General features: G+C 43.6%; 1 protein-coding gene across 6 annotated transcripts in view; it reads left to right on the top strand.

Annotated features, from left to right (window-relative positions):
• Positions 1-5,642: 5,642 nt before the first annotated feature.
• The window catches only part of Nsmaf (neutral sphingomyelinase activation associated factor), a 63,028-nt gene continuing 46,560 nt past the window's right edge, over positions 5,643-22,110 (top strand). For 2 of the 6 annotated variants that reach the window (XM_039110149.2, XM_039110150.2), the window contains exons 1-2: positions 5,643-8,908; positions 21,717-21,806. In XM_039110149.2, coding sequence (XP_038966077.1) covers positions 8,850-8,908; positions 21,717-21,806 — 149 coding nt within the window. In that variant the 5' untranslated portion in view covers positions 5,643-8,849. The other 4 variants (NM_181389.3, XM_063287865.1, XM_063287867.1 and 1 more) reach the window with 4 other exon arrangements.

Below are 22,110 nucleotides of genomic sequence, written 5' to 3'. Positions count from 1 at the left end.
GATTTAGCTCAGTGGTAGAGCGCTTACCTAGGAAGCGCAAGGCCCTGGGTTCGGTCCCCAGCTCCGAAAAAAAGAACCAAAAAAAAAAAAAAAAAGAATCAATAACAATAAAGCAAACCCCACTCAGTTTAGAACAACAACATCTTTTCCAAGCCTTGAAGAGAACAGCTCCTCTTCTCTTTAGTGTTGGCATCAACCCAAGAGAGCTCACATTATACTGCAAGTGCAAGTGTACTCACAGTATACTTCAAGCAACATTTTCAGTTGGCCTCCTACTGTGATATTAGTGATCCCACCAAACCTTCTGTTGGAATCTTAGCGTCCATTGCAGCCACATTAGGAGTGGTAGTCAGTTAGCATGAATGGATTATACAGGGATCGATCAGTTTGTACCAGTTGGTAACTGGTAAAAAGAATGGGTTTGGCACACTTCTCATTATATTGTCAGATGCTGGTGCTATGTCCTCGAATGTCTCAAGTCCCAGTCCTTGACAGAAAAAGATATCATGAACCAATGCATTTTGAAAAATATGTAAAGAGAAGAACCTGGCCAAGCTTGGAGAAACAACTGTAAGGGGTATGCTGTGTTCTGGTAGTCACAAGACTACACAAGCCAAGCTGAATTCTCAAGACCGTAGAGGGAGAAGCAGAGACACGAGCAGCTTAGAAAAATGGTCCTGAGCCAATAGTAACTCATGTGTGAGGAATCATCTGGAATCACATTCAATGTCTGGTAATCAACTAGAGAGAAGTAGGGAAAGCACATTGGATATAACCACCAAATTATTATTTTTCTGAATAACAGAATTCCCAGTACAGAAAAATATAATGGCCTTTGAAACCATGTAGTAGGATGAAGATAACACAAAACCCTAATTTTTCTTCTATTTTTAAAATTGGTGGTACTGTATAAAGTAAGTGATTTCATGATTTTTTCACAAATATATTGCCATCATTTGCTTAGGCAATTAAATCTTCATTAGAAATAGACTTTTAAGTGGACATATAACAAATATCCTACTGAATAGATCATCAATACTTAACCATTGGTCTTTTGTTAATACTAGATCACTGTTAATTTCTCACACATTGAAAATAAAATGATAATGAATACTTTATTTCATAAACCTTGATGATAAACATATGTTTTTAAGAATATATTTCTAGATATTTAACTTTGGTGGCATAATATTTTACATTGATTATCACCTTGACAAGATCTAAAGTCATCTAAGAGATAAATCTGTGAGAATTTCTGGGAGGTTGTTTCTAGACTGTATTAATTTAAGGTGGGAGGCTTTCACAATTTCCACAGTGGAGTCCAAGAACCTAAGTTGGATCTTCAGGTCTACATGGCAAGGGTTAAGTGAGGTCACTGAGGCTAAATGTCTGTATTCGGAAAGAGCACCATAGGACCTTTAAAACATAAACACATTTATTTAAATGTTATTTTATAGAAGTTTTGCCTGCACATAAATCTGTGCATACCTGGTACCCATGGAGGCCAGAAGAAGTATTAGATCCATGGAACTGGAGTTACAGAAAATCATGACCTGCTACACAGGTACTGGGAATCAAACTCAGGACTTCTACAAGAGCAGTAATTGCTCTTACCCACTGAATCATCTTTCCACCCCCTTACTGTTTCACTTATAGTTTCCTTCTTATTTTTAATCTAACTTGTGCTGGGCAATACTCTATTTAAAAATACTCTGGATTTGTAAAGTACAAAAGTGAAGATCGGAAGTGAAGTATGAATCTAGAACATGCACTGATGTTTACTCCTGTGGGGAGGACAAGCTGTATAGACGACAGACAATAGGTACCTCTGACGACCACGCAGAACTCAAGGAGAGAGCCATGCAAGACAGGTTTATAGCAGTGGTTCTCCACCTTCCTAATGCTGTGACCCTTTAACACAGCTCCTCACGCTGTGGTGACCCCAACCAGAAAGTAACTTACGTTTCTACTTCACATCTGTAAATTTGCTACTGCTATACAAATACCTGTGTTTTCTGAAGGTCTTAGGTGACCCCTGTAAGGCGTTGAGACCAACAGGTTGAAAACTGCTGGCTTATAGAATACCTAGTTTTATTTCCAGCAATTGCACATTTAAAATCAGGAATGGATGTCGGCAGTTGACAGGCTGTAGGGATCACTTGAGCTCATGAGTTTGAGGTTAGCCTGGGCAACACAGCAGAACATCTCCTCACAATCTCAAGAGAGAGACCAAGGAAAGGGGAGATGGTAGGGGCAATGAGAATTTCAGAACCAATGTTTGCTGCAAGTGCAAGTTTTTAAACTTACATTATTTTAAAAAAAAGAAATTAAAAAATAAAATCACATGCTGAAGTTAACTAAACTATACATCTCAATGAACTTCTATAGTTAAAAGAACTATTCTAAAGCTGTGACAATTCAGGTTAGATTCAATTCTTTTACTACGAAATATATCTTATATACTTATCCAGCAACAAAAATGGAAATCCACGTGGTAGTTTGAATAGATTTGGTCCCCATGGACTCACGTGTTTGAATGCTTGGAGGAGGTATGTCACTGTGGAGGGAGGTTTTGAAGTCTCCTATGCTCAAGTTCTGCCCAGTGTGGTACACAGTCTCCTTCTGCTGCCTGTGGGTCAAGATATAGGACTCTCAGCTCTGTCTCCAGCACCATGTTGGCCTGCGTGCTGCTATACTTTTTGCCATGATGATAATGGCCTAAACTTCTGAACCTGTAAGCCAGCCCCAGTGAAATGTTTTCCTTTATAAGAGTTCCCATGGTCATGTTGTCTCTTCACAGCAATAAAATCCTAAGACAATTCATGAGAGATTTAGAATTAGAAAATAGTTTTATAACTCCTGTCCGTTGCTGCATTCAATCCTTTCCCATCTCCTATTTAGCCCATTTTGTTCTCTCTTCTACAGGTCATACTATACCCACATATATTTAGGTTTTTATATACATATATTATTGGCAGAGTTTTGAGTTTGAGGGAGAATATATGGACTTTTTATTTGGGGGAGGGGGAAATGTGTGATCACACTTAGTATTATACATTCTGAGTCCATCCATTTTCCTGCACACTTTGTAATGGCATTTTTCTTTAGAGGTGAATAGCATTCATAGATGTTTTATTTTTCATTATCCTCCCTTCTCTTGACGGGCATCTAGGTTAATTCCAGATTTTTGCTTTAGTGAATACAGCTGCAGTAATCATGGAAGGCAAATATCTCTATGGTGGCTTATGGGTATACGCCAGGAGTGAAATAGTTGCAACATATTATATTTCTATGTTTATGTTTTTGAGAAATCTCCAAACTTATTTGTACAATTTCTGTATTAATTTGTACCCCCTACCAACTGCAAATAAGGGTTCCCTCATTAAGTTTTGAAATTAGGTTGTCAAAACTGATAATATGCATGGAGTTTGAAAAAAGACCTGGAATTTGGCCTATGGGTTGAAAATAATACATTACTAAGAACTCCAGATGTACTCTGCAACTGTGAAACTTCCCAGAATGAACAGGAACACAGCCTTTAATTTTAGCAAAGATAAGGAGTGAGTCCTCTCCAGAGCTTACCACAGGAATGCAACAGTAAACATCTGTGGTAGTAGGACCTCAACGTGTAGTTGTCTATCATTAAAAACAAGACTGTTAAACCTTTGCTTAGCCTTACTGAAAGTCCAATGGTGATAAGGAATCTTCAGTCCCTCAAAGAAGATACATTTAAAGGACACCTCTCAGTCAGACTCTACTCAATGCTCATATTTGGCTGTTAGTACTGACATTTCTCCTCATGTCTGACTTGATAGTTAGGTACTCATAACAAAATTTTCAACTGTACTGCTCAGTTTATTTCAGACAGTTAGCCAGCTTGCTGCTGTTGTGACAAAATACCCAAGAGAAGATCGAACTAAAGGAAGACAGAGCTCCTTTGTCTTAGGGTTTCAGTCCTGTTGCTTTGGGGCCTGTGCGAAGGCCCCCATCACTAGAGGAAGGGGCCAGAGTTTCAGTATCCCTTCAAAGGCATCCCACCGTTTAGGGCCAACCTTCTACTGGTTCCACCACCTCCCAATAGTGCCATCAACTGGAGACTAAACCTTTAGAGATATTTAATTTCTTAAACAACATTCACAAGTGTACCTATACAGACACCCTAATTCTCAAATAGATTTACCCAAATTAGTGAGATGTTTACCCTAGGACAGAATAAACAATTTAAGATTAGAAGAAGTTTCTGTCTTCAACGCCTGTTCAATTCCTCCCTTACAGAACTGGTTAAGTCACCAGAGGATCAGCATTATGAAATCCAGTGTGGGGGTGGGGATGGGGGCAGACAAAGGGACCTAGGAGCAGGGAGTAAGGTAGGAGAGAAGCAAGGAAACTATGGGAGCTTGGAAGCAATGGGGTGAAATGCTACAGACAGAAGCAATGGTCAATGTTGTTTTAGTATGCTGAATGTGAACAATGAATGTGGATATTTGGCAGGGAGGCATTTGTAGAGGAGGTGTGGTAATGGAAGTCCAAGCAAAACGAACTGAACAGATTGCAAAGAGAAAAAAAAATGGAGACAGCTTGTGCAGATAAATATGTCAAGGAGTCCTGTCAGGAACGAGATGCTGGAAGGAAGTACATGATAAGGGAAAGCTTATTTCAATCTTAAAAATATGTTACTCTTCCCTTGGAGCTCAGGGAACCTCGCTGAAGAGGGTACCGGAAGAATGTAAGGAACAGAGGGGTTGGAGGAGACCAGGAGAACAAGGCCTTCTTGTAAAAACATTAATCTGTTTTTCCTCCTGGCCCCTGGAATGGTGACCCAGGAATGGTGAGTCTAAAACTATTATTAAATGACTAGGCCATGAACTTTGGCTCATTTCCTGACTAGCTCATGACTTATTTAACCCATTCAAACTATTCTGTGTCGTTCACATGGCTAGTTTCCTCCCCTACAGTCCCAGCTTGCTTCTTCCTTCCAGTCTCCTGAGCCTCTCCCTCGAAAATCTCTTGAATCTCTCCCTGTATCTTTTTATTCTCTCATTATTTCCCAGAATTCTCTCTTCCCACCAGTGTCCCACCTCCTATTTCCTGCCTCAGTTCATTGACCATAAGGTTTTTTGTTGATAGGCATTGTTTATAAGAGATTCTGAATCAAGGCCCATATCAGCTCACAGAGACTGAAGCACCAAGCACATGGCCTTCATGGGTTTGCAATCAGTCCTTTGTAGATAATAGCTTGGTATTTTTATAGGCCTCTTGACTAGGAGAACAAGTGTGCTTTGACTCTTGTGCCTGCTCTTGGGACTCATTTCTTCCTGCTGTGTCTAACCTTGATATAATTTTTGCTTCATATTATTATATTTTATTTTGTCCCGTTTGGTTGTTATCTCTTGGCAGCTTGTTCTTTTCTAGTGAGAGACAGAAAGGGAGTGGATTGGGAGGGGAAGGGAGATGGAGAGGAACCCGGAGGAGTAGAGGGAGGGAAAACTTTAATCAGAATATATTGTATGAAAATATAATCTATTTTCAGTAAAATGAAAAAAATACATCACTATTCAGATGGGAAAGATTCGATAGTGAGAGAAGACAGACTTACTACAAGAATGACAGAAGAAAGCATAATTTTAGGTTCATGGCTGCTGGGAAGAAAAAGTTAGCCTTTGATAGGAATACACACACACACACACACACACACACACACACACACACACACAAACGACTCGAAGTGAGTCTTAACTATCGAGAGACCCCCAAAGTGAGACAGGAGAATGGAGGTCGAAGCAAAGGCAGGAGGTTTATTTTTCTGGTGAGTGACGAGAAGGCACCCCCGACTGGTTATTACAAGCAGTTTTTATTCTTTTTAGGGGCACAGGTTACATCAGCAAGGTTACAGTTCAAACTTATTGGTTAAGCATATTGACCTTTAAATGTATTGGCCGTAGCAAGCATGACACAAATTTGAACTCTACCTGGGACTTTTCAGAGGGTCCTGTGACTATCAGTCAGTACTTTCTGAATTTTTTTACTCAAGAATGTTCCTGTGGGTGGAGAATGGAACTTGGCCTAGCCTTGTCCCCAGGCAGGAGGGGGAAGCTGCAAGGAGGGTGTGGGACTGGAAAAGCCCTTAGGGTCCCCCATATATAAACAAAGACAGAACACAGGAGAAGAGAAACCAGTGAGTGTCAGGAAAGGGAGGGACTGCTAGTTCAAAGTCCTCTTAAATTCCCTTCCCTAACACATTATTATAGCAGAAATCTCTCTCTTTGGGGCTAATGAAATAAGACCTTTTGAAAAATATTTCTCCCTTCTCTTTGTTCAAGAAAAGCCTAAAGTAGGAAGGACCACTTATAATCGGAAATGCGCTGTTACCATAGGTGTGGGAACTGAATTGAACTTTGATTTGTGGAAAAGTGGAGTAAATACTCTGAAGGGACAGCGTAGAACTCAGGAAGAGCTCAGTGGCTCAAGAGAGTCGGGGGAGAAAGTTAATATAAACACAGTTAGGCAGCTGGGTAGGTTAACAGGCAATTATGAAGGTTAGAATTCTGTCTTCCCACACCCATTTCAAAAGAGTGGCTCTCAGGACCTTGAAAAGGATACTTCTGCGGGCTGGAGATACAAACACACCCCAAAGGGACAAAGGATTAACAAATGTAAGCAGTTCCAAGCGGGGGTAGGTAGGGAAGTAGGGTAGATAGGGAAGTGTATTCAAGGCCCGTGTGCCCCTGGGCGCTGTGCACTTGGGAGACCAGAGGCCAATGTCTGTCTGGGGCCTCGTCTATTGGAATTACATTTTAATTTTTGTTTTCTTGGGAAAGGGCTTCTCACCGAACCCAACGTTCACTAGACATGCTAGCCAGTAAGTCAGGGTCAGACTCCCCGGTGTGCTGGGGTTACGGGCTGGTTCTGCCGGGCTTGACTTTTTTATTTTTATTTTTCCTCACATGGGTGCCTGGATACACACTCACCAGGTGCATACTCAGATCTCTACCTACGTGTGGCGGACACTTCGCTAGCAGTTATCTCCCCAGCTCCATAAGTCATTTTCAGGAAGCCTATATAGGACAGTAGATTCGAACAACAGTGAGATCTCTTGGCAGCTTGGAACAGGTACTGATAGGGGCTTAGGGTCATCCAGAGGAACCATTAGAAATGATGCCAGAATAAGGAGAGGGTACAAGATGGAAGTCTACAGTTTTTGTAAGCTAAGATCGAGGCCTACTTAAGAGGACTCAGGACCTAGATAGAATTTGGCCAAGGAGAGACTGTCTCTCTCAACCTACCAGGACCACATCTTTCCTCAATGCTTAATGGAAAGAAAACTTATATTCTGGTCTATTTTTTCCTTATTTTATTCCAGCCAAATTAACATCTCTCCTCTGGCTTCATAGCATCTATTATACTCTTTCTCATACAGAAATTTTTCAAGTGGTACCGGAGGCATTCTCATAATCTTATTTCATTGTGCACATAGGCACACAGACACTTTCCCAAGGACCATTAAATCAGTTCAGCATCTGTGCAGCCCTGGGAGACAAGGGAGAGATTCACTGACACAGGGTACTGAGATCTCTTCAGTCACGACCTGACATTGATGAAAGACAGCTAAGAAGCACTGATACTTCTGCGGCCATTGTTTTGGTTTTTTTTTTTTTTTTAACCCTGCAGAACCTGATTCTTAAGTCAACGCTAGGAGTGTTTCAACACACACAACTTGGAGGCTTGTTATCTGAGAGCCCCTTAGAGGTAAGCAATATCCAGCTTATTCTCAGGGTATGGAGAAGTCATAACCCCTATGAAATGCAAGTCATAGTTGGTAGGTAGGAGAGACATAATCCAAAAGATATTAAGTATTGTTGAAGGTCAGAACCTTTCTTTGTTGCTAGTGGGAGTTAAATGGCTCAGATACTTTGAAAGCACAGTGGCAGTCTTTCAAAGTTCACGGTTGGGATTAAGACAGTCTAGCAACTCCACTCTTTGATTTCAGTTTCACTCAACAGAAATGAAAGCATGCACACACAAAAACGGGCACACGAATGCTTATAGCTGCATTATTCTTAATAGCCAAGAGGTGGAAACACTGATATGCCTGGCAACTGTTGAATATATTAATGGAAATGCGGTATGCAATACAATGGAATACACTTCAGTGATAAAAAGGAATAAAATGTTGACTTGTGCTGTACCTCAGACCAATCTTGGAAGCCTAGTGCTACACGAAAGAAATTAGACACCAAGACCAAATATTGTATGGTCCAGGCTAGGCAAATTCACAGAGACAGAGAGTTAAGTAGTGTTTCCTAGGGCAAAGGTTTGTGGAGATGCAGCTAGGAGTAGTGATTGCTAAAACGTAAAAGTCTCTTTTTGAGATGGTAAAAATATCCCAACACTGTGGTAATAGTTACAACCTGTGAATATTACTAAGAACCATTGACTGCTTACACCATACATGGGCGAAAACAAAACAAAACAAAACCATCAATTATTTATAAGACTGAAATTTGGCACTAAACATCGAAAACCTTGTTATTTCAAATCCCCGCCACCAACGTACTGGGGGGCTCCCCAGCAGGTCTGGGCTTTCACGTGTGAGGTGTCCTCGCCGCAGCAGCGCTGCAGAGGTTAGTCGGGGCAGTGTGGGACGCGGCTCCCGCGGCCTCAGGTCACGGCGCGCCCCTCCTCCGGGCCTGAGTCACGGCGTCGCCGGAGTCCCCACGCGAGGATGCTGCGGTGAGCGAGGTCCGGACGCCGCGGGCCCTGGGGCGCAGCGTGGGGCTCTCGGCCGCCCGCCCAGCGCCGCCGCTCGGGACTGCTCGGGACAGTCGGCGGCCTGCGCGCCCCGGGCCTCCATGGCGTTCACCCGGAAGAGGCAGCGCGAGCAGCAGCTGCAGCTCTACTCCAAGGAGAGGTGCGCGGGGCGGGAGGTCGGGCCGGGCGGCAGCCAGGGGCTCCTCTGGAGGCCGCAGAGCCGTGGGTGGGCCCGGCTGGCGGGGAACCTCCGGACGCGGAGGCAGGGCCGGGCCCGGGCCCGGGCCCGTCCGCCTGCCATCCCCAGCCAGCGTCTCCCCACCGACCCTCCGCGCCCCGCAGCCGGCCTGTGTGGGAGGCTGTTGGAGAAGCGCGCGCGGCCGGACGGTCGTGGTCAGCCGCGGCCCAGCGAGGACGAGGGTAGAGCTCCGGCCTCCTTTAGATCCTGTCCCCACACAGGAAAGCGCACTTCCGCCCGGTGTGTCCTTCCCAGGACGATTTTTTTTGTGACCCACGCACCTGCGGGTGATCCAGCTATGGTTCCAAAGAGAATGCGGGATACATTGGGGTTTTGTTTTTTGTTTTTTGGAGATATGGGGTTTGTTTGTGGGAGCTGGGATGGACGGTCACGTTGTTGCTTAGTGGATCCAGCAAAGTAGGTTATGCCAGGAAATGCAGGTGCAGCTTTTATTCTGGGTGGCTCTCCGGAGTCTTCACTTGTAGCTATTACTCGACCCGCCCTCTTTCCCCATCCGTGCACCTCTCTTTAATCTGTAGTGGGCTAGCAAGGTGGTCCGTTCTGAAATTACCATTTCCCTCCGGATTTTAAGTGGAATTTCTTTGTCTGGCTCTGACGACTTGTTGAGACTTGTTAGTGCTCTATATTACATCGATGAGCATTCACATTAACATTTGAAATGCTTTAAACGCTTGGCCTGTCCTGTTCTAGGACTTAGTCATTTGTAACAATGTTGTGACCCCAGTGATAAACAGCGAAATCGGGAAAGGGGTGTTTCGTCTTATATTCTGACTTATTTTAATCGTTTTCCACTGTTCTGTAATGTTGGGGGAACCCGCTGCCCTTGTTATTTCCAGCTGTTTTGTTTACATATTGGACTCAGTACTCCAAGGTAAGAGTTCTCCCAAGTCAAGCATTTATCAACTGCCAGCATCAACTGTTCCCTACAATCAGCAACAGCCATTGAATTCACACTTCCTGATCACCCCCAACTCTGCTTAATAGCTTTGCAATCTTAGGGTACTGTTCAAAGGTTTCTATTTGCATTAGTGGAAAGTTTCTGACTGAGATTTGAACTTAAACCAAGCAGATTTCTTTAGAGATCATAGAACTATTTCTAAAAAGAGGAACTTTTAAAAGTTAACTTTGGAAAACCGACCCAAATTTAACATTTCTTCTGCTCACGTGTTTCTTATCTATAATTTGCCGACATCGGCCACAAATGGGCAAGATGATAAAAGTGACTGGTTTCAGCTATCTCACAGCTCTGTTCTTTCTCGGAGCTTGAAGCCTCAGAGATAACCAGAGGCCTCTGCTTAGTGTACTCGCTGGCTCTTCTCATACTGAGTTAGGGATTTTAGATTTCTTCTACACCTACCAAACAATGACCCCAGAGAAAGAGAAACTGAAGTTAGCTTGTGTTTCTCTGATTGCTGATTCTGCTGCCGTTAGCATAAGTTAACATTTTCCACAGAAGTAGAAGCTCCTGGCTGGGAGATTCTGCCACAAGGATGACAGAAGAAAGAATGGAGAAAAGTCGATATGTTTTAGATGTTTAATGAGATGTATTGTGAGCAGCGCTGATATTGCATTTAAGAGGGCTGTAGAAAGAAACTCGGCTGGGATTCTTAGTTACAATACGAGACTCTCACTTAAATATTAATTTCAGATAATGTTTTAGCATATGTCCCATGTAGATTTGGGGACATACTTATACTAAAACCACAGTACAGTCTAAATATACTGTTTATCTAAAATTCAACCTCCATCTAGATCCTGTACTGTTATTTGCCAAATCACACAGCCTTGCACACAGACATAGGTTTCAAATAACCATACCCTGGCACTGTTTGCTGAAGTTTATGAAAAAAAAAAAAGCTTTAGTAATTTTCAGAACTAGAAAGCAAACAGTTCAATTAAACACTCTTGTACAACTATGTCAGGAGTCATATCAGCTTTTACTGGTTATTTCAAAAGGCCACGGTTAGATGCCAATGAAGGCAGATGAAAAAATTCAGGACACAGTTCCGGTTTATTCTCCGAGATAGCTGGGCCTGGCGGAAATGCTCAGTGGGTAAGCAAATGAGGATGTTCTGCAAACTGCCACCGAAGACATTTCCACTTATGAATATTTCTGTTTAAGTTTTGTTTTCACAACCATTCTCATCTTAGGTGAAGGAGATGTTTAGGTAGCTGACATACCAGGAGCTGAGAGAGAGAGACTGAGAGAGAGAGAGAGAGAGAGAGAGAGAGAGAGAGAGAGAGAGAGCGCTGTGTTCTGTTCCTATCCTGTACTAGAATGAACAGCTTTGCGGTTTGTGAGCTGCCGACTCAGGCTCAAGCCTTACCGATTCTTAACTTTCTGTTGTGTGCCTGTGTGTCACAGGCATTCCGGAGACTTCCACCTTGTTCCGAGTAGCCCGTGGGTGTGCAGTTCCTTGGTTCTGCTGATATCAAATTTCTTTTACTCAGCACATTTCGCTTATCAACTGAGTTTGCACTTATTTGCAATACGCTTTTAGAATACTGAGTGATGTGTTATTCTCCTGTGTAACCTTCCATTTCTAATGTGAAGCGTTCCAGTTCTTCATTCTCCTTTGTAGGTTATGCTAGGTATTAGAATCAGAGATAAACTGCAGAGTCAGCACTCGGGCAATCAGGAATGCTGTGGTCGCATAAATTTCTACTTTAAAGTAATTGGCTCATTTTTTTTTTCCCACATATAAATCGAGTAAGAAAATAAATGCTGCAAATAAAGGCTTTTTTGTTGTTTTTTGAGACAATGTTTTTTTGTTGTTGTTTTGTTTTTTTAAAGTTTTATTTATTTGATATATATGAGTACATTGTAGCTATCTTCAGACACACCAGAAGGGGGCATCCGATACCATTTCAGATGGTTGTGAGCCACCATGTGATTGCTGGGATTTGAACTCAGGACCTCTGGAAGAGCAGTCAGTGCTCTTAACCACTGAGCCATCTCTCCAGGCTGAACCTGAGGCTTTTTTGCTGTATGATTCACATTAACTATATCTTTTTTTTTCTTTTTTCTTTTTTTTTTCTTTCTTTCTTTTTTTTTTTTTTTTTTTTTTTTTTTTTCTGGAGCTGGGGACCGAACCCAGGGCCTTGCGCTTGCTAGACAAGCGCTCTACCACTGAGCTAAATCCCCAACCCCTTAACTATGTCTTTTAAGTGAAGTATAAATAGTAGTAGGCATTAAGGATTCAGTGCTCAATTATAGTTTCTTTCCCTCCATGTACCCTCCCGCCCTGCCCCTGCTCCATTCTTCCTTTCTTTCTTTTATGAGATAGGGTCCCGTGTAGTCCATGCCAGATGTGGATTATTGACCTCCTGCCAACACTTCCCAAGAGCTGTAATTACAAGCCTATATCATACCCGGTATTTTATTAACCAGGGTACAATATTTTTGTTTTGCTGTAGTTGATACACTGGGGATACTCAGGGTCTCCTAAGGGTAGATAAAGACTTTACCTCTGAGATAGACCTTGGCCTGGTTTCTTCTAAATACCACTGTGGCCTCAATTTTTATCACCACATTTTTAGAAGTTGTCCTCACATTTTAACTCAAAAGATTTTGAAAATTGGTGTTTTGTTTTGTTTCTTTTCCCCCCTACTGCTGGGGATTGAACACGGTGACTTTCAGATGGTAGGCAACTGTTCTAGCCAGCCCTGTGACTTACTATTAATTTGTATTTTATGAGGAACTTTGAATTGTTATGTTTTTCTCAAGTGAATCTTTTAGGAACATATAATAACTTCACTGTTTCTAGTAATGTTTTTGGTCTGATATTAATATCAATACTGGGGGTTTTAGGTGATTTTCATTATACGAAATTTTGCACTCTTAATAATTTCTGTAGCCTTGTTTTGTATATGTTTCTTGTGAATAATGTATTATTTAAATTTTAAAGTTAAAACCATTACATCTTATTCACTCATTTCGTGCATGCATTTTGTGCATGCATGTACATATGTACATATGTGTGTGTGCACGTGTGAGTGGAGGTCAGCCGTAGGAGTCAGTTTTCTGCTTCTACCGTGTGAGCCCAAGAGACCAAACTGAGGGTGTCAGGCGTAACAGCTAATACAGAGCTGTTTGCCAGCCCTTGTTGTTGGGCTTGTTAGCAGTTCATTTTGAGTCTTTGTCTTAAGCAACGTTCATTTGTTATGAGTATGACAGATTTATTTCTTCTCCAGTCTTTGACTGTATCCCCTTCCTCAGCCCCTTCTTCTTTGGATTAAGTGAAAGTTCTGATGTGTTCCTTGTATTTTCCTGCAGAGTATGGGGTTCTGCATTCTAATGTTACCTTTGTTTTGGTACTTCTCCTTGACATTTTAGTATGTTCTTTTATATCAGAAGCTCATCATTCTCCCTGCCTTCCTCTCAATCAATGCAGAGGCCCTGGAATAACTACCCTTGTTGTCCCATGCTAAATTATAGTCCACTGTTGATCGGTTAAATCTACACATTAGGACTGCCTGATGGATAATTACATAGTTTTATGTGCATACTTGCTGCAGTCTTTGATGGGCTTTCCTTCTTGCATGTCATGTCTCCCGTATGGACATTTTCTTTCTTAGTAATACCTGTAAACGTTCCTCTGAGCAGGGTCTGATGATAGGAAGCAGCCATGGTTCCTGCGTGTCTAAACATAGTCTCATTTTGCCCTTGCTTTGAGAACAGCCTTGCTGCTATATGTGTCATTTCTTGAGCATCTCTAAACAAAGGCAGATGGCCATTGGATAGCCCAGGACTTGCTGGAGGAGCAATATAGGTCATGATACCACTAGCAGAGAAATGGTTGGACACTGCTGTGTCCTGCTCTCTCTCAACAGAGCTACTCAACCTTGCCATTTAAGTTAGGGAGAAACTTGAACCCTGCAGAATGACCAGGAGGCTTTGCGTTGTCCTTACCCCCACTGGCCTGATGGGAGATAGGCTAAATCTGCAAGATCTGGCAGGGTTTGAGGTATCCCTGTCTATAGTTGGGGGAATCACGAGCGCATTCCCTGGTGTTGGGGGGAGGGGCTGGTAAGGTTCAAGCCTGTGGACAACCAGAACTGATGATCTTGTTTGTTTTTTGTTTTTTGGTTTTTTTTTTTTTGTTTTGTTTTGTTTTTTTCTTTTTTTCGGAGCTGGGGACCGAACCCAGGGCCTTGCACTTGCTAGGCAAGCGCTCTACCGCTGAGCTAAATCCCCAACCCCAGAACTGATGATCTTAAACACAAAGACGAAGCTGGATGCTGGGGAGCTTCGCAGAACGCCGCTTTCTCATCTGTAACAGACTAGCGCGGCTCCTATCGAACTGTTTACAAGTAAACTGACTTCTCTGGAAGCTTTGGAGGCCTCCTCTCCGTGGTGTTTGCTGCCTTTTATCCAGCCCTGGTGATTTCCTTAGACTCAGATTTATTTGGTCTGTTTTGTAAATAAGCTCATCTGTTAATATCTCCACTATGTTTCGGAGTCGAGTTTAAGTAATTGGGGAAATGTTTGACAAGGCCACATAGCTTAGCTGTGTGTACTGGTTAGTTGTGTCACCTGGATTGCATTGGAAAGCACATGTGAACACACCTCTGTCTCTGAGGCCATTTCCAGAGAAGGTTGACAGAGAACAAGACATGCCCAGAGTGTGAATATCCATTAGGGGTTGATCGAGGAAGGAAGGAAATGTGCTGAGACATTTGATGTTAACTGCTGGCCACGCCCCCCTGCCAGGATACACCTATGAAATTCTGAGCCACAAAAATAAAACTAACGCAGCTAGCACTAGCACCTAGGTCCTGGGCCCAAGTTCAGCCTTTGTCCCACTGTGACTTACTGATTCTGTTTTAAACACAAGACATGCGAACTGCCGGACAGTACTCACTGTTGTGGTCTCTGAAGTTTAAAACGCGTCTGGGGTGAAGGGAACCTAGTTTATATGGTGTTGGACTCAGTCTCCCTGTGCGTGATAGGCTGGCAGGATGAGCATTCCTGGAGCTCACAGACCAGGTCCACATCAGAATCCAGCGTTGATGTGATTTCAAGACGAATGTGAGCACCTGAGTGGGAGAAGCTACTGGTCCTGTCAGCCAGGCGCCCAGGCTGTCTGTTCTGTCTGCTTGTTCTTCCCAACCACTTCTTAAGTCTGTCAGGCCCCGAGGCTCCTGGGCGATGGCTCTGTGTGTGTACTGCAGATTGTATCCAGGGTCCTGAAGGTGCTGGGTAAGCACTCCACGGCATAGCTTTATCACCCAGCACACAGCTACAAGCCTGGGTGAGTTAGGAAGCTGAAAGGCTTTTGAGAGCATGGGCAATGTTTTAACCTTATTGGTTGTGGAGACTTGAGATTAGAAGCACCAGGCTTTGTGGGTAGTGTTAGTGGGCTCAGAGTTGGGCTAAGTAATGGAGCGGTAGATGTGCTGTGGAGGGGAAAGAAGGCAAAAGCCAGCCCAAGTAGTGAAATCGTTTTTCTAGGGACCCACAGCTTCAGAGGAAGAGGAACCAGAAATTTACATGGGCCAATGAGTACCTGAACTAGAAACACCCTTTAATCACTCAGATATTTCTATGCAAATTTGTAGCCTATGGATAATGTGACACTCATTAGAGACCCCTGGGGAGAGGGAGCCTCAGCTGAGAAACTGCCTCCCTCAAATGGTCCTGGGAGCTGTCTAGGGGGGCATGTTCTTGATTGCTAATTGATGGGGAGAGCGCCGAGCTCACTGCGGGCAATGGCACCCTGCACAGAAGGTTCTGGCTGTACCCGAAAGGTAGTTTACATGAACTTGGACACAGGCTAGGAAGCGCTATTTCCTTGGGAGCTATCTTGAGTTCCTGCCTTCTGGTTTCTTCAGATCAGTAGTTCTCAGCCTTCCTAATGCTGTTACCTTTTTTTTTTTTTTTTATTAATTTGAGTATTTCTTATATACATTTTGAGTGTTATTCCCTTTCCCGGTTTCCGGGCAAACATCCCCCTCCCCCCTCCCCTTTCTTATCGGTGTTCCCCTCCCCATCCTCCCCCCATTGCCGCCCTCCCCCCAACAACACTGTTCACTGGGGGTTCAGTCTTAGCAGGACCCAGGCTTCCCCTTCCACTGGTGCTCTTACTAGGATATTCATTGCTACCTATGAGGTCAGAGTCCAGGGTCAGTCCATGTATAGTCTTTAGGTAGTGGCTTAGTCCCTGGAAGCTCTGGTTGCTTGGCATTGTTCTTCATAAGGGGTCTCGAGCCCCTTCAAGCTCTTCCAGTTCTTTCTCTGATTCCTTCAACGGGGGTCCTATTCTCAGTTCAGTGGTTTGCTGCTGGCATTCGCCTCTGTGTTTGCTGTATTCTGGCTGTGTCTCTCAGGAGCAATCTACATCCGGCTCCTGTCGGCCTGCACTTCTTTGCTTCATCTTGTCCAATTGGGTGGCTGTATATGTATGGGCCACATGTGGGGCAGGCTCTGAATGGGTGTTCCTTCTGTGTCTGTTTTAATCTTTGCCTCTCTCTTCCCTGCCAAGGGTATTCTTGTTTCCCTTTTAAAGAAGGAGTGAAGCATTCACATTTTGATCATCCGTCTTGAGTTTCATTTGTTCTAGGCATCTAGGGTAATTCAAGCATTTGGGCTAATAGCCACTGATCAATGAGTGCATACCATGTGTGTTTTTCTGTGATTGGGTTACCTCACTCAGGATGATATTTTCCAGTTCCAACCATTTGCCTACGAATTTCATAAAGTCATTGTTTTTGATAGCTGAGTAATATTCCATTGTGTAGATGTACCACATTTTCTGTATCCATTCCTCTGTTGAAGGGCATCTGGGTTCTTTCCAATGCTGTTACACAGATCTTAAACCGTTACTTTATAGCTTCATTTTTTTCTTTTTTCTTTTTTTTTTTTTTTTTTTTTTTTTTTTGCTACTGCTATGAATCACAGTGTAAATATCTGTCTTCTGATGGCCTTAGGTGACCTTTGTGGAAAGGGCATTTGTGATCCATAGGTTGAGAACCACTTCTCTAAACGAGACGTGTAACCTGAAAGTGTAAATAGTCTTTTCCTCCTAAGTTGTGTTTATCATGGTGTTTATCACAGCAACAGAAAGCAGAGTAGAATGTGGGATACTGTGCGCTTAGGTGTCACTGATGCTTGCGGAGATGGGAATCGAAGTTAAAATCCAGGGCTGAAAAGCTGCAGACGTGTGGGAAAGTACCACCTTGCTAGGGGAGGCAGTGGGTCCTTAACATGGAGGAGAAGCAACATCCTGTGTCTGGAACCCAGCACTAGGCTGGGTGGGGCCGCATAGGGAGGACCTTTTGGAAAGTGAGCAGAGATAAAACACACTAGTATTCATTCATTGCAGGCCATGCCAGTGGGCCGGAAAAAGTGACAGATGTGTACCTGGGGTAGACCAGAAAACAGGAAGTGGCAATAGTGACAAGTGCTGAGAGGCTTAGTGGAGCTAATGACAGCTCCTCACTTCCCTTCTGACACTTTTAATTTATCCTGATGTAGAGAATTTGGGAAGTTTACTGAATTCTGAACATTAAAGAGTGAGTAGTGAAGCAGAGAGCAGTGAAAATCTTCAGAAAAAGCAGTGATCCATGGTAACACATTTGAGTCAAGAGATAGAGGCCTTACCTGAAACCCAGATTTTTAAGAAAACAGAATTGAAAGTTTCAAGTAAGAAAAAGCCCCCACAACCCCCTCCATCATACACACATACACACACACACACACACACACACACACACAGACATAGACACACAGACACACACACAGACATAGACACACACACACACAGACACACAGAGGCACGCACACACACACACGCGCATGCGTGCACACACACAAATCATACATTATTACTAGAAACTTCTAAAAAAACTTTTTCACTGAAGAACTATGGACATCATCAAAAATATAATTCAGAATTTCTAGTTCAAGTTCTCTTTCCTGAAGAGCTGCAGAGAGTAAGGCAAGCAGACATCATACAGAATGGCTATGTGATAGTGTCCCTCCAAGCTGTTTTCCAGATCTGAGTCCAGAAGTCATAACAGGCTTCCAAGAAAGTTGGAGCCTCCCCTGACTGGAGGCTTTGAAAATGCTGTAGGTTAAAAAAAAACAAGAAGTTGTGTTTGAAATTGAGGATGTATGTAGCTACTTAGCAGGACGGTGTGGACCTAAGACAGAGAAAGTGACTCTTCCTTTGTACCCTTCTCATAGCAGTGAGTCTCCTCTAAAGGAGAATTTCATTTAGTAAGGTACAGAGGAAGCAAGTGTCTGCTGAGATAAAAACCCGAGTACAGTTGGTTGTCTAGTGATGTAGGAACCTTGAGAGTCACTGCAAAAGCATGTGTGCACTAGCTGCTGGCAGTTCCAGACAGACAGATGGTTCACGGACCGTGGAAAAGGAAGGGGGAAGTTGTCACCCTTTACCCCTGTGAATTACCAGTGAAGTCCCACCCTGCTTCACTAACTCTGTTGGTGGAGTTCTGACTGGTAGGTAAAACTGTCAGTCATTTTCACTTGGGCAGGGGATGAAGCGTTTTTTTGTTTGTTTGTTTGTTTGTTTGTTTGTTTTTAATTTGTGTGCACAAAATTAAGATGAGGAGAATGGTGTTAGATAGTTAGATGGAATCTAATCCCACTGTTGAGAATCTGAAAGGAATACTGCAGAGTGTGCTCTCAGCATGCTAAGTACTTTGAACTGAAGAGTTGAGAAGGCTTCGGAAAGTCTGACCTCCTGCCTCCACGATCTTCTAAAGTGAGTCATGAATTCAGAACTCCCCTTCTGTGTCATAGAACTTACAGCCCTTCTCCTTTAACCAACCACAGAAACTAGAAAAGTCAATTTCTGTTCCTCTCTTGAAGGCCTTCACTTTGAGGGGTCCTGACCACACTCTGGAGGCCAAGAGGACTCTGAACAGAGCTGTTGTTGGGTCCCCTCCCCATGTAGCACCCTTCTGTCCTTCATGGTTCTGCACAGCTGTCTACTTAAGCCTAAGTCTCAGGGACTTAAGTGTAAAAAGAAGGCAGTTTCCCCTGGGTCTTTGGAAGGCTCTCCTGTCATGCAAAACTTTGATTAAATAAATTTGGTGAGCTTTTCCCTTGTGAGCCCACCTTTGTTATAGGAGAGTGGGTGTGGCTATTATGATGGACAAGGAGAGGTTTAGCTCTTCTGCCTCTAGTCCTCTCTTCAGACTTTGCTGTTTGGAGGTGGGTGGTTTTCCAGCACTGGTCACCAACTGTAATCTTGCTTCTTGTAATCCAAGAAGGGTTTTCCTGTTTTGTTTTTTAAATTTTAAACAGCCAGTTTGTTTAACCACCTCTCTAATAGGAGCAGAACAGCCTGGCTTAATCTGAGGGTAAGTTTGTGTATCAGGGTGTGTGTGGGTAACAAACCCTGGACAGTGTAGCTTTCCTGTGGCCTGGGCAGTGCCATCCAGGTGTCAAAGCTTTCCCCATTGAACCTGTGCTGGTTTACACCCAGAACCTAGGCACAGGCCTGATGGTCAGCACGATTGGGAAGAACTGAGTCGCTGAGCATGCAGGGCTATCCTCTGGCTGTCTGCAGTGCAGCAGTTGGTCAGGCGTTAAGCACATCAGTATGCTCTTAAGTTTCAGGTGGAGGCGTGAAGGTAGAACAAGGCGTTTAGTGTAATGACTCTCTAAAGTGGAAAATATCCAGGAAATGACAGTGCTCTATAAAGGTGGGTTACACAAGTCTTCTAAAGAAGTAGTTCATGGTTTGCTGTAACACTAGCATGTGAGCGCACAAAATTATGAAACTGCATGACAGTGACTTTAAGATTTTTCAAGCATGAGTTTTTTCTTAACTCCATAGAATATTGTTTAGAAGTTATTGTTGAAAGTTAATTGAAATATTTTTTTACATAGAAAATATTTAAAGCAGATTACCAGTAAACCCTTGAGTGAACTAAACAGCTTCTTAAGCTGTCAATGTTATGTATTAAGATTTGGCCAGAGCCCTTCTCTGTAGGCTTGCATTTCTTGTCAAACTTAGGTATTGATGAACCAAAGAAACTGCTATTAGTTGATGATAGATTTGGTGCTTAAAAAGTAGACATACGCGTATCTTAATTACCAGGTGAAGAACAGTTGTTGTGGAAGGGGCTCTGTGTTTGCTAGCGTATGATCATTCATGTATCTTGTTGAAGAACACTTGGTTTCTTTTCCCCTTTCTGTGGACACTGTGGGGACAGCAGGGAACAGAAGGAAGGAGTGCACAGCCGCCAGAATTAAGAGTGGGCGGTCAGTAGTGAGTAAGTTCCTGCCTGGACACATCAGAGGAATGCCCTCACACTCCTGAATCTGGTGACTACTGAATCCAGAAGGATGGAGAAACATTTCAGGCCACGCTCTGGCAAGTTTAGCTTATGACTAATTTATTAAAAATAAATGGAGACTAAATCGAATTTATGACTAATTCTTGTTCAGAAACCTTAAACCGATCAATAAAACTTAGATGGTAAAACTGGTTCCTGGACTCACTCATTTTAGTCTTGTGAGCCAGCCCTTTGGGTCAGGTTGCTTTGTGAGTGAACTCAGGACATTATTAGGATGTTATGACATTCGGCTGATTTGGTTGTCACTCTGTCACTTAGTCTTTGACCTTTCCTTCTGACCCCGAGTCATCTCTGGTCCTTGGGTTTGTAAGCCTATGCTTGTTTGAGCCCTGTGCCTTCGCATTAGGAGCCAGCTATCTGGGAGTGACTTCTGCACGGTGATGCCTGCCGCTTCCTGGTTTGGGGAAGTCCTGCTCTCCCATTAGTTTTCTGATGAGTGGGTTCATGTCAGGAAGTATCCACAATGATTCTCCCGTCTGCTTTCTGCCTCCCACAGATCGACTCACATCTCTTCCTGGCTTTTGATCTCCCTCTAGTTTGCTGTCTTCTTTGGGCTTTGTCATTTTAAAAAATCATATTCACATCTCTAAATATTATTCTGCGTAGGTCACATTTAATCTAGATATCTCCCTCCAGGACAGCAGAGCATCTAGATCCGTCTGAGGTCTGACCCTGCCTGAAAGCTTTCTTGGTGACTTGAGATGCTGTCAGTGTTCCTTGCACACACTCTGCAGCCAGGGACATGCTTCTTTTCATGCTTTGCCCTTATATTTATTTCTGTGGCAGTAATTATTACTTTTTTCATTGTGTATGCATGTACCCGGACCATGGTGCAAGTGTGGAGGTCAGGGGCAGGTCATCTGGCTTGAGCTGGAATTGCCTCCCCACTTTACATTTCTCTCCTGTCTACCTTTTAAACTTCAAAGCACTTAAAACTCAAGGAACTATTCAACTCAGCCCATTGGTTTTGTTTATTAAACATGAGCGGTGCCTAAAACATCAGGTTGGTTATAACCACCTTCACAGCCATCTCTCAGAGCTCAGTGTTTTGTGGGAGTCACAAGAACTGAAGTCAGTATGGGACAAGGTGTCAGGGTATGGCAGGGAGCCTTGGCTTGTGGTGTCAGGGGACACTGATGTGAAAATTTCATGGGGCGTGGGGAGAGAGTTCGGACTTCATAAACAATTTCACACAGTTGGGGACTTGTTTAAGGAGGGTGCTGTTACCGTGAGAAGGACTCCATCTGGGGCATGGGAGAGAGGAGTGTGGGCTTCGAGTGCTGGCTGGGGAGTTGGGAGCAGGCATTTTATGTGTGAAGCCTTCAGCACTTTATGTAAACCAGATGAGCACACGGCTCCCTTCCTCTTCCATGCTCAGGTTCTCCTTACTGCTGCTCAACTTGGAGGAGTACTACTTCGAGCAGCATACGGCTTTCCATGTCCAGCACCAGGGCAGCCCCGAGGAAAGGTGAGTGACCGGATAGCTCTGGGCACAAGTGGGCTCTGAGGTCTGACTTCTAAACACAGGGCCAGCTGCATGGGGCGGGCCCTCTTCTCTCCTCGTGGATAGGCAGTGACATCGGGGCAAACTTACAATGGTTCCGGCTCCCATGAAGCTGCTGATCAGGCCCCTGGTCTAGCACGGCTCCTGCATCTCCCTTATCACCACACGGTGCATCCTGCTCTCTGTCACTGGGTTGCAGTTAAGTAATGCTCATAAACCGTGGAGCAGTGAGAAATGTCACCCTCTTCAAATTGAAGTAAGAAATAGT

Source organism: Rattus norvegicus, chromosome 5, assembly GCF_036323735.1.
Source record: "Rattus norvegicus strain BN/NHsdMcwi chromosome 5, GRCr8, whole genome shotgun sequence".
In the NCBI taxonomy this organism is placed as follows: domain Eukaryota; kingdom Metazoa; phylum Chordata; class Mammalia; order Rodentia; family Muridae; genus Rattus; species Rattus norvegicus.
Note: the sequence above shows the minus strand (reverse complement) of the source record. Positions and strands in the feature narration are given on the sequence as shown.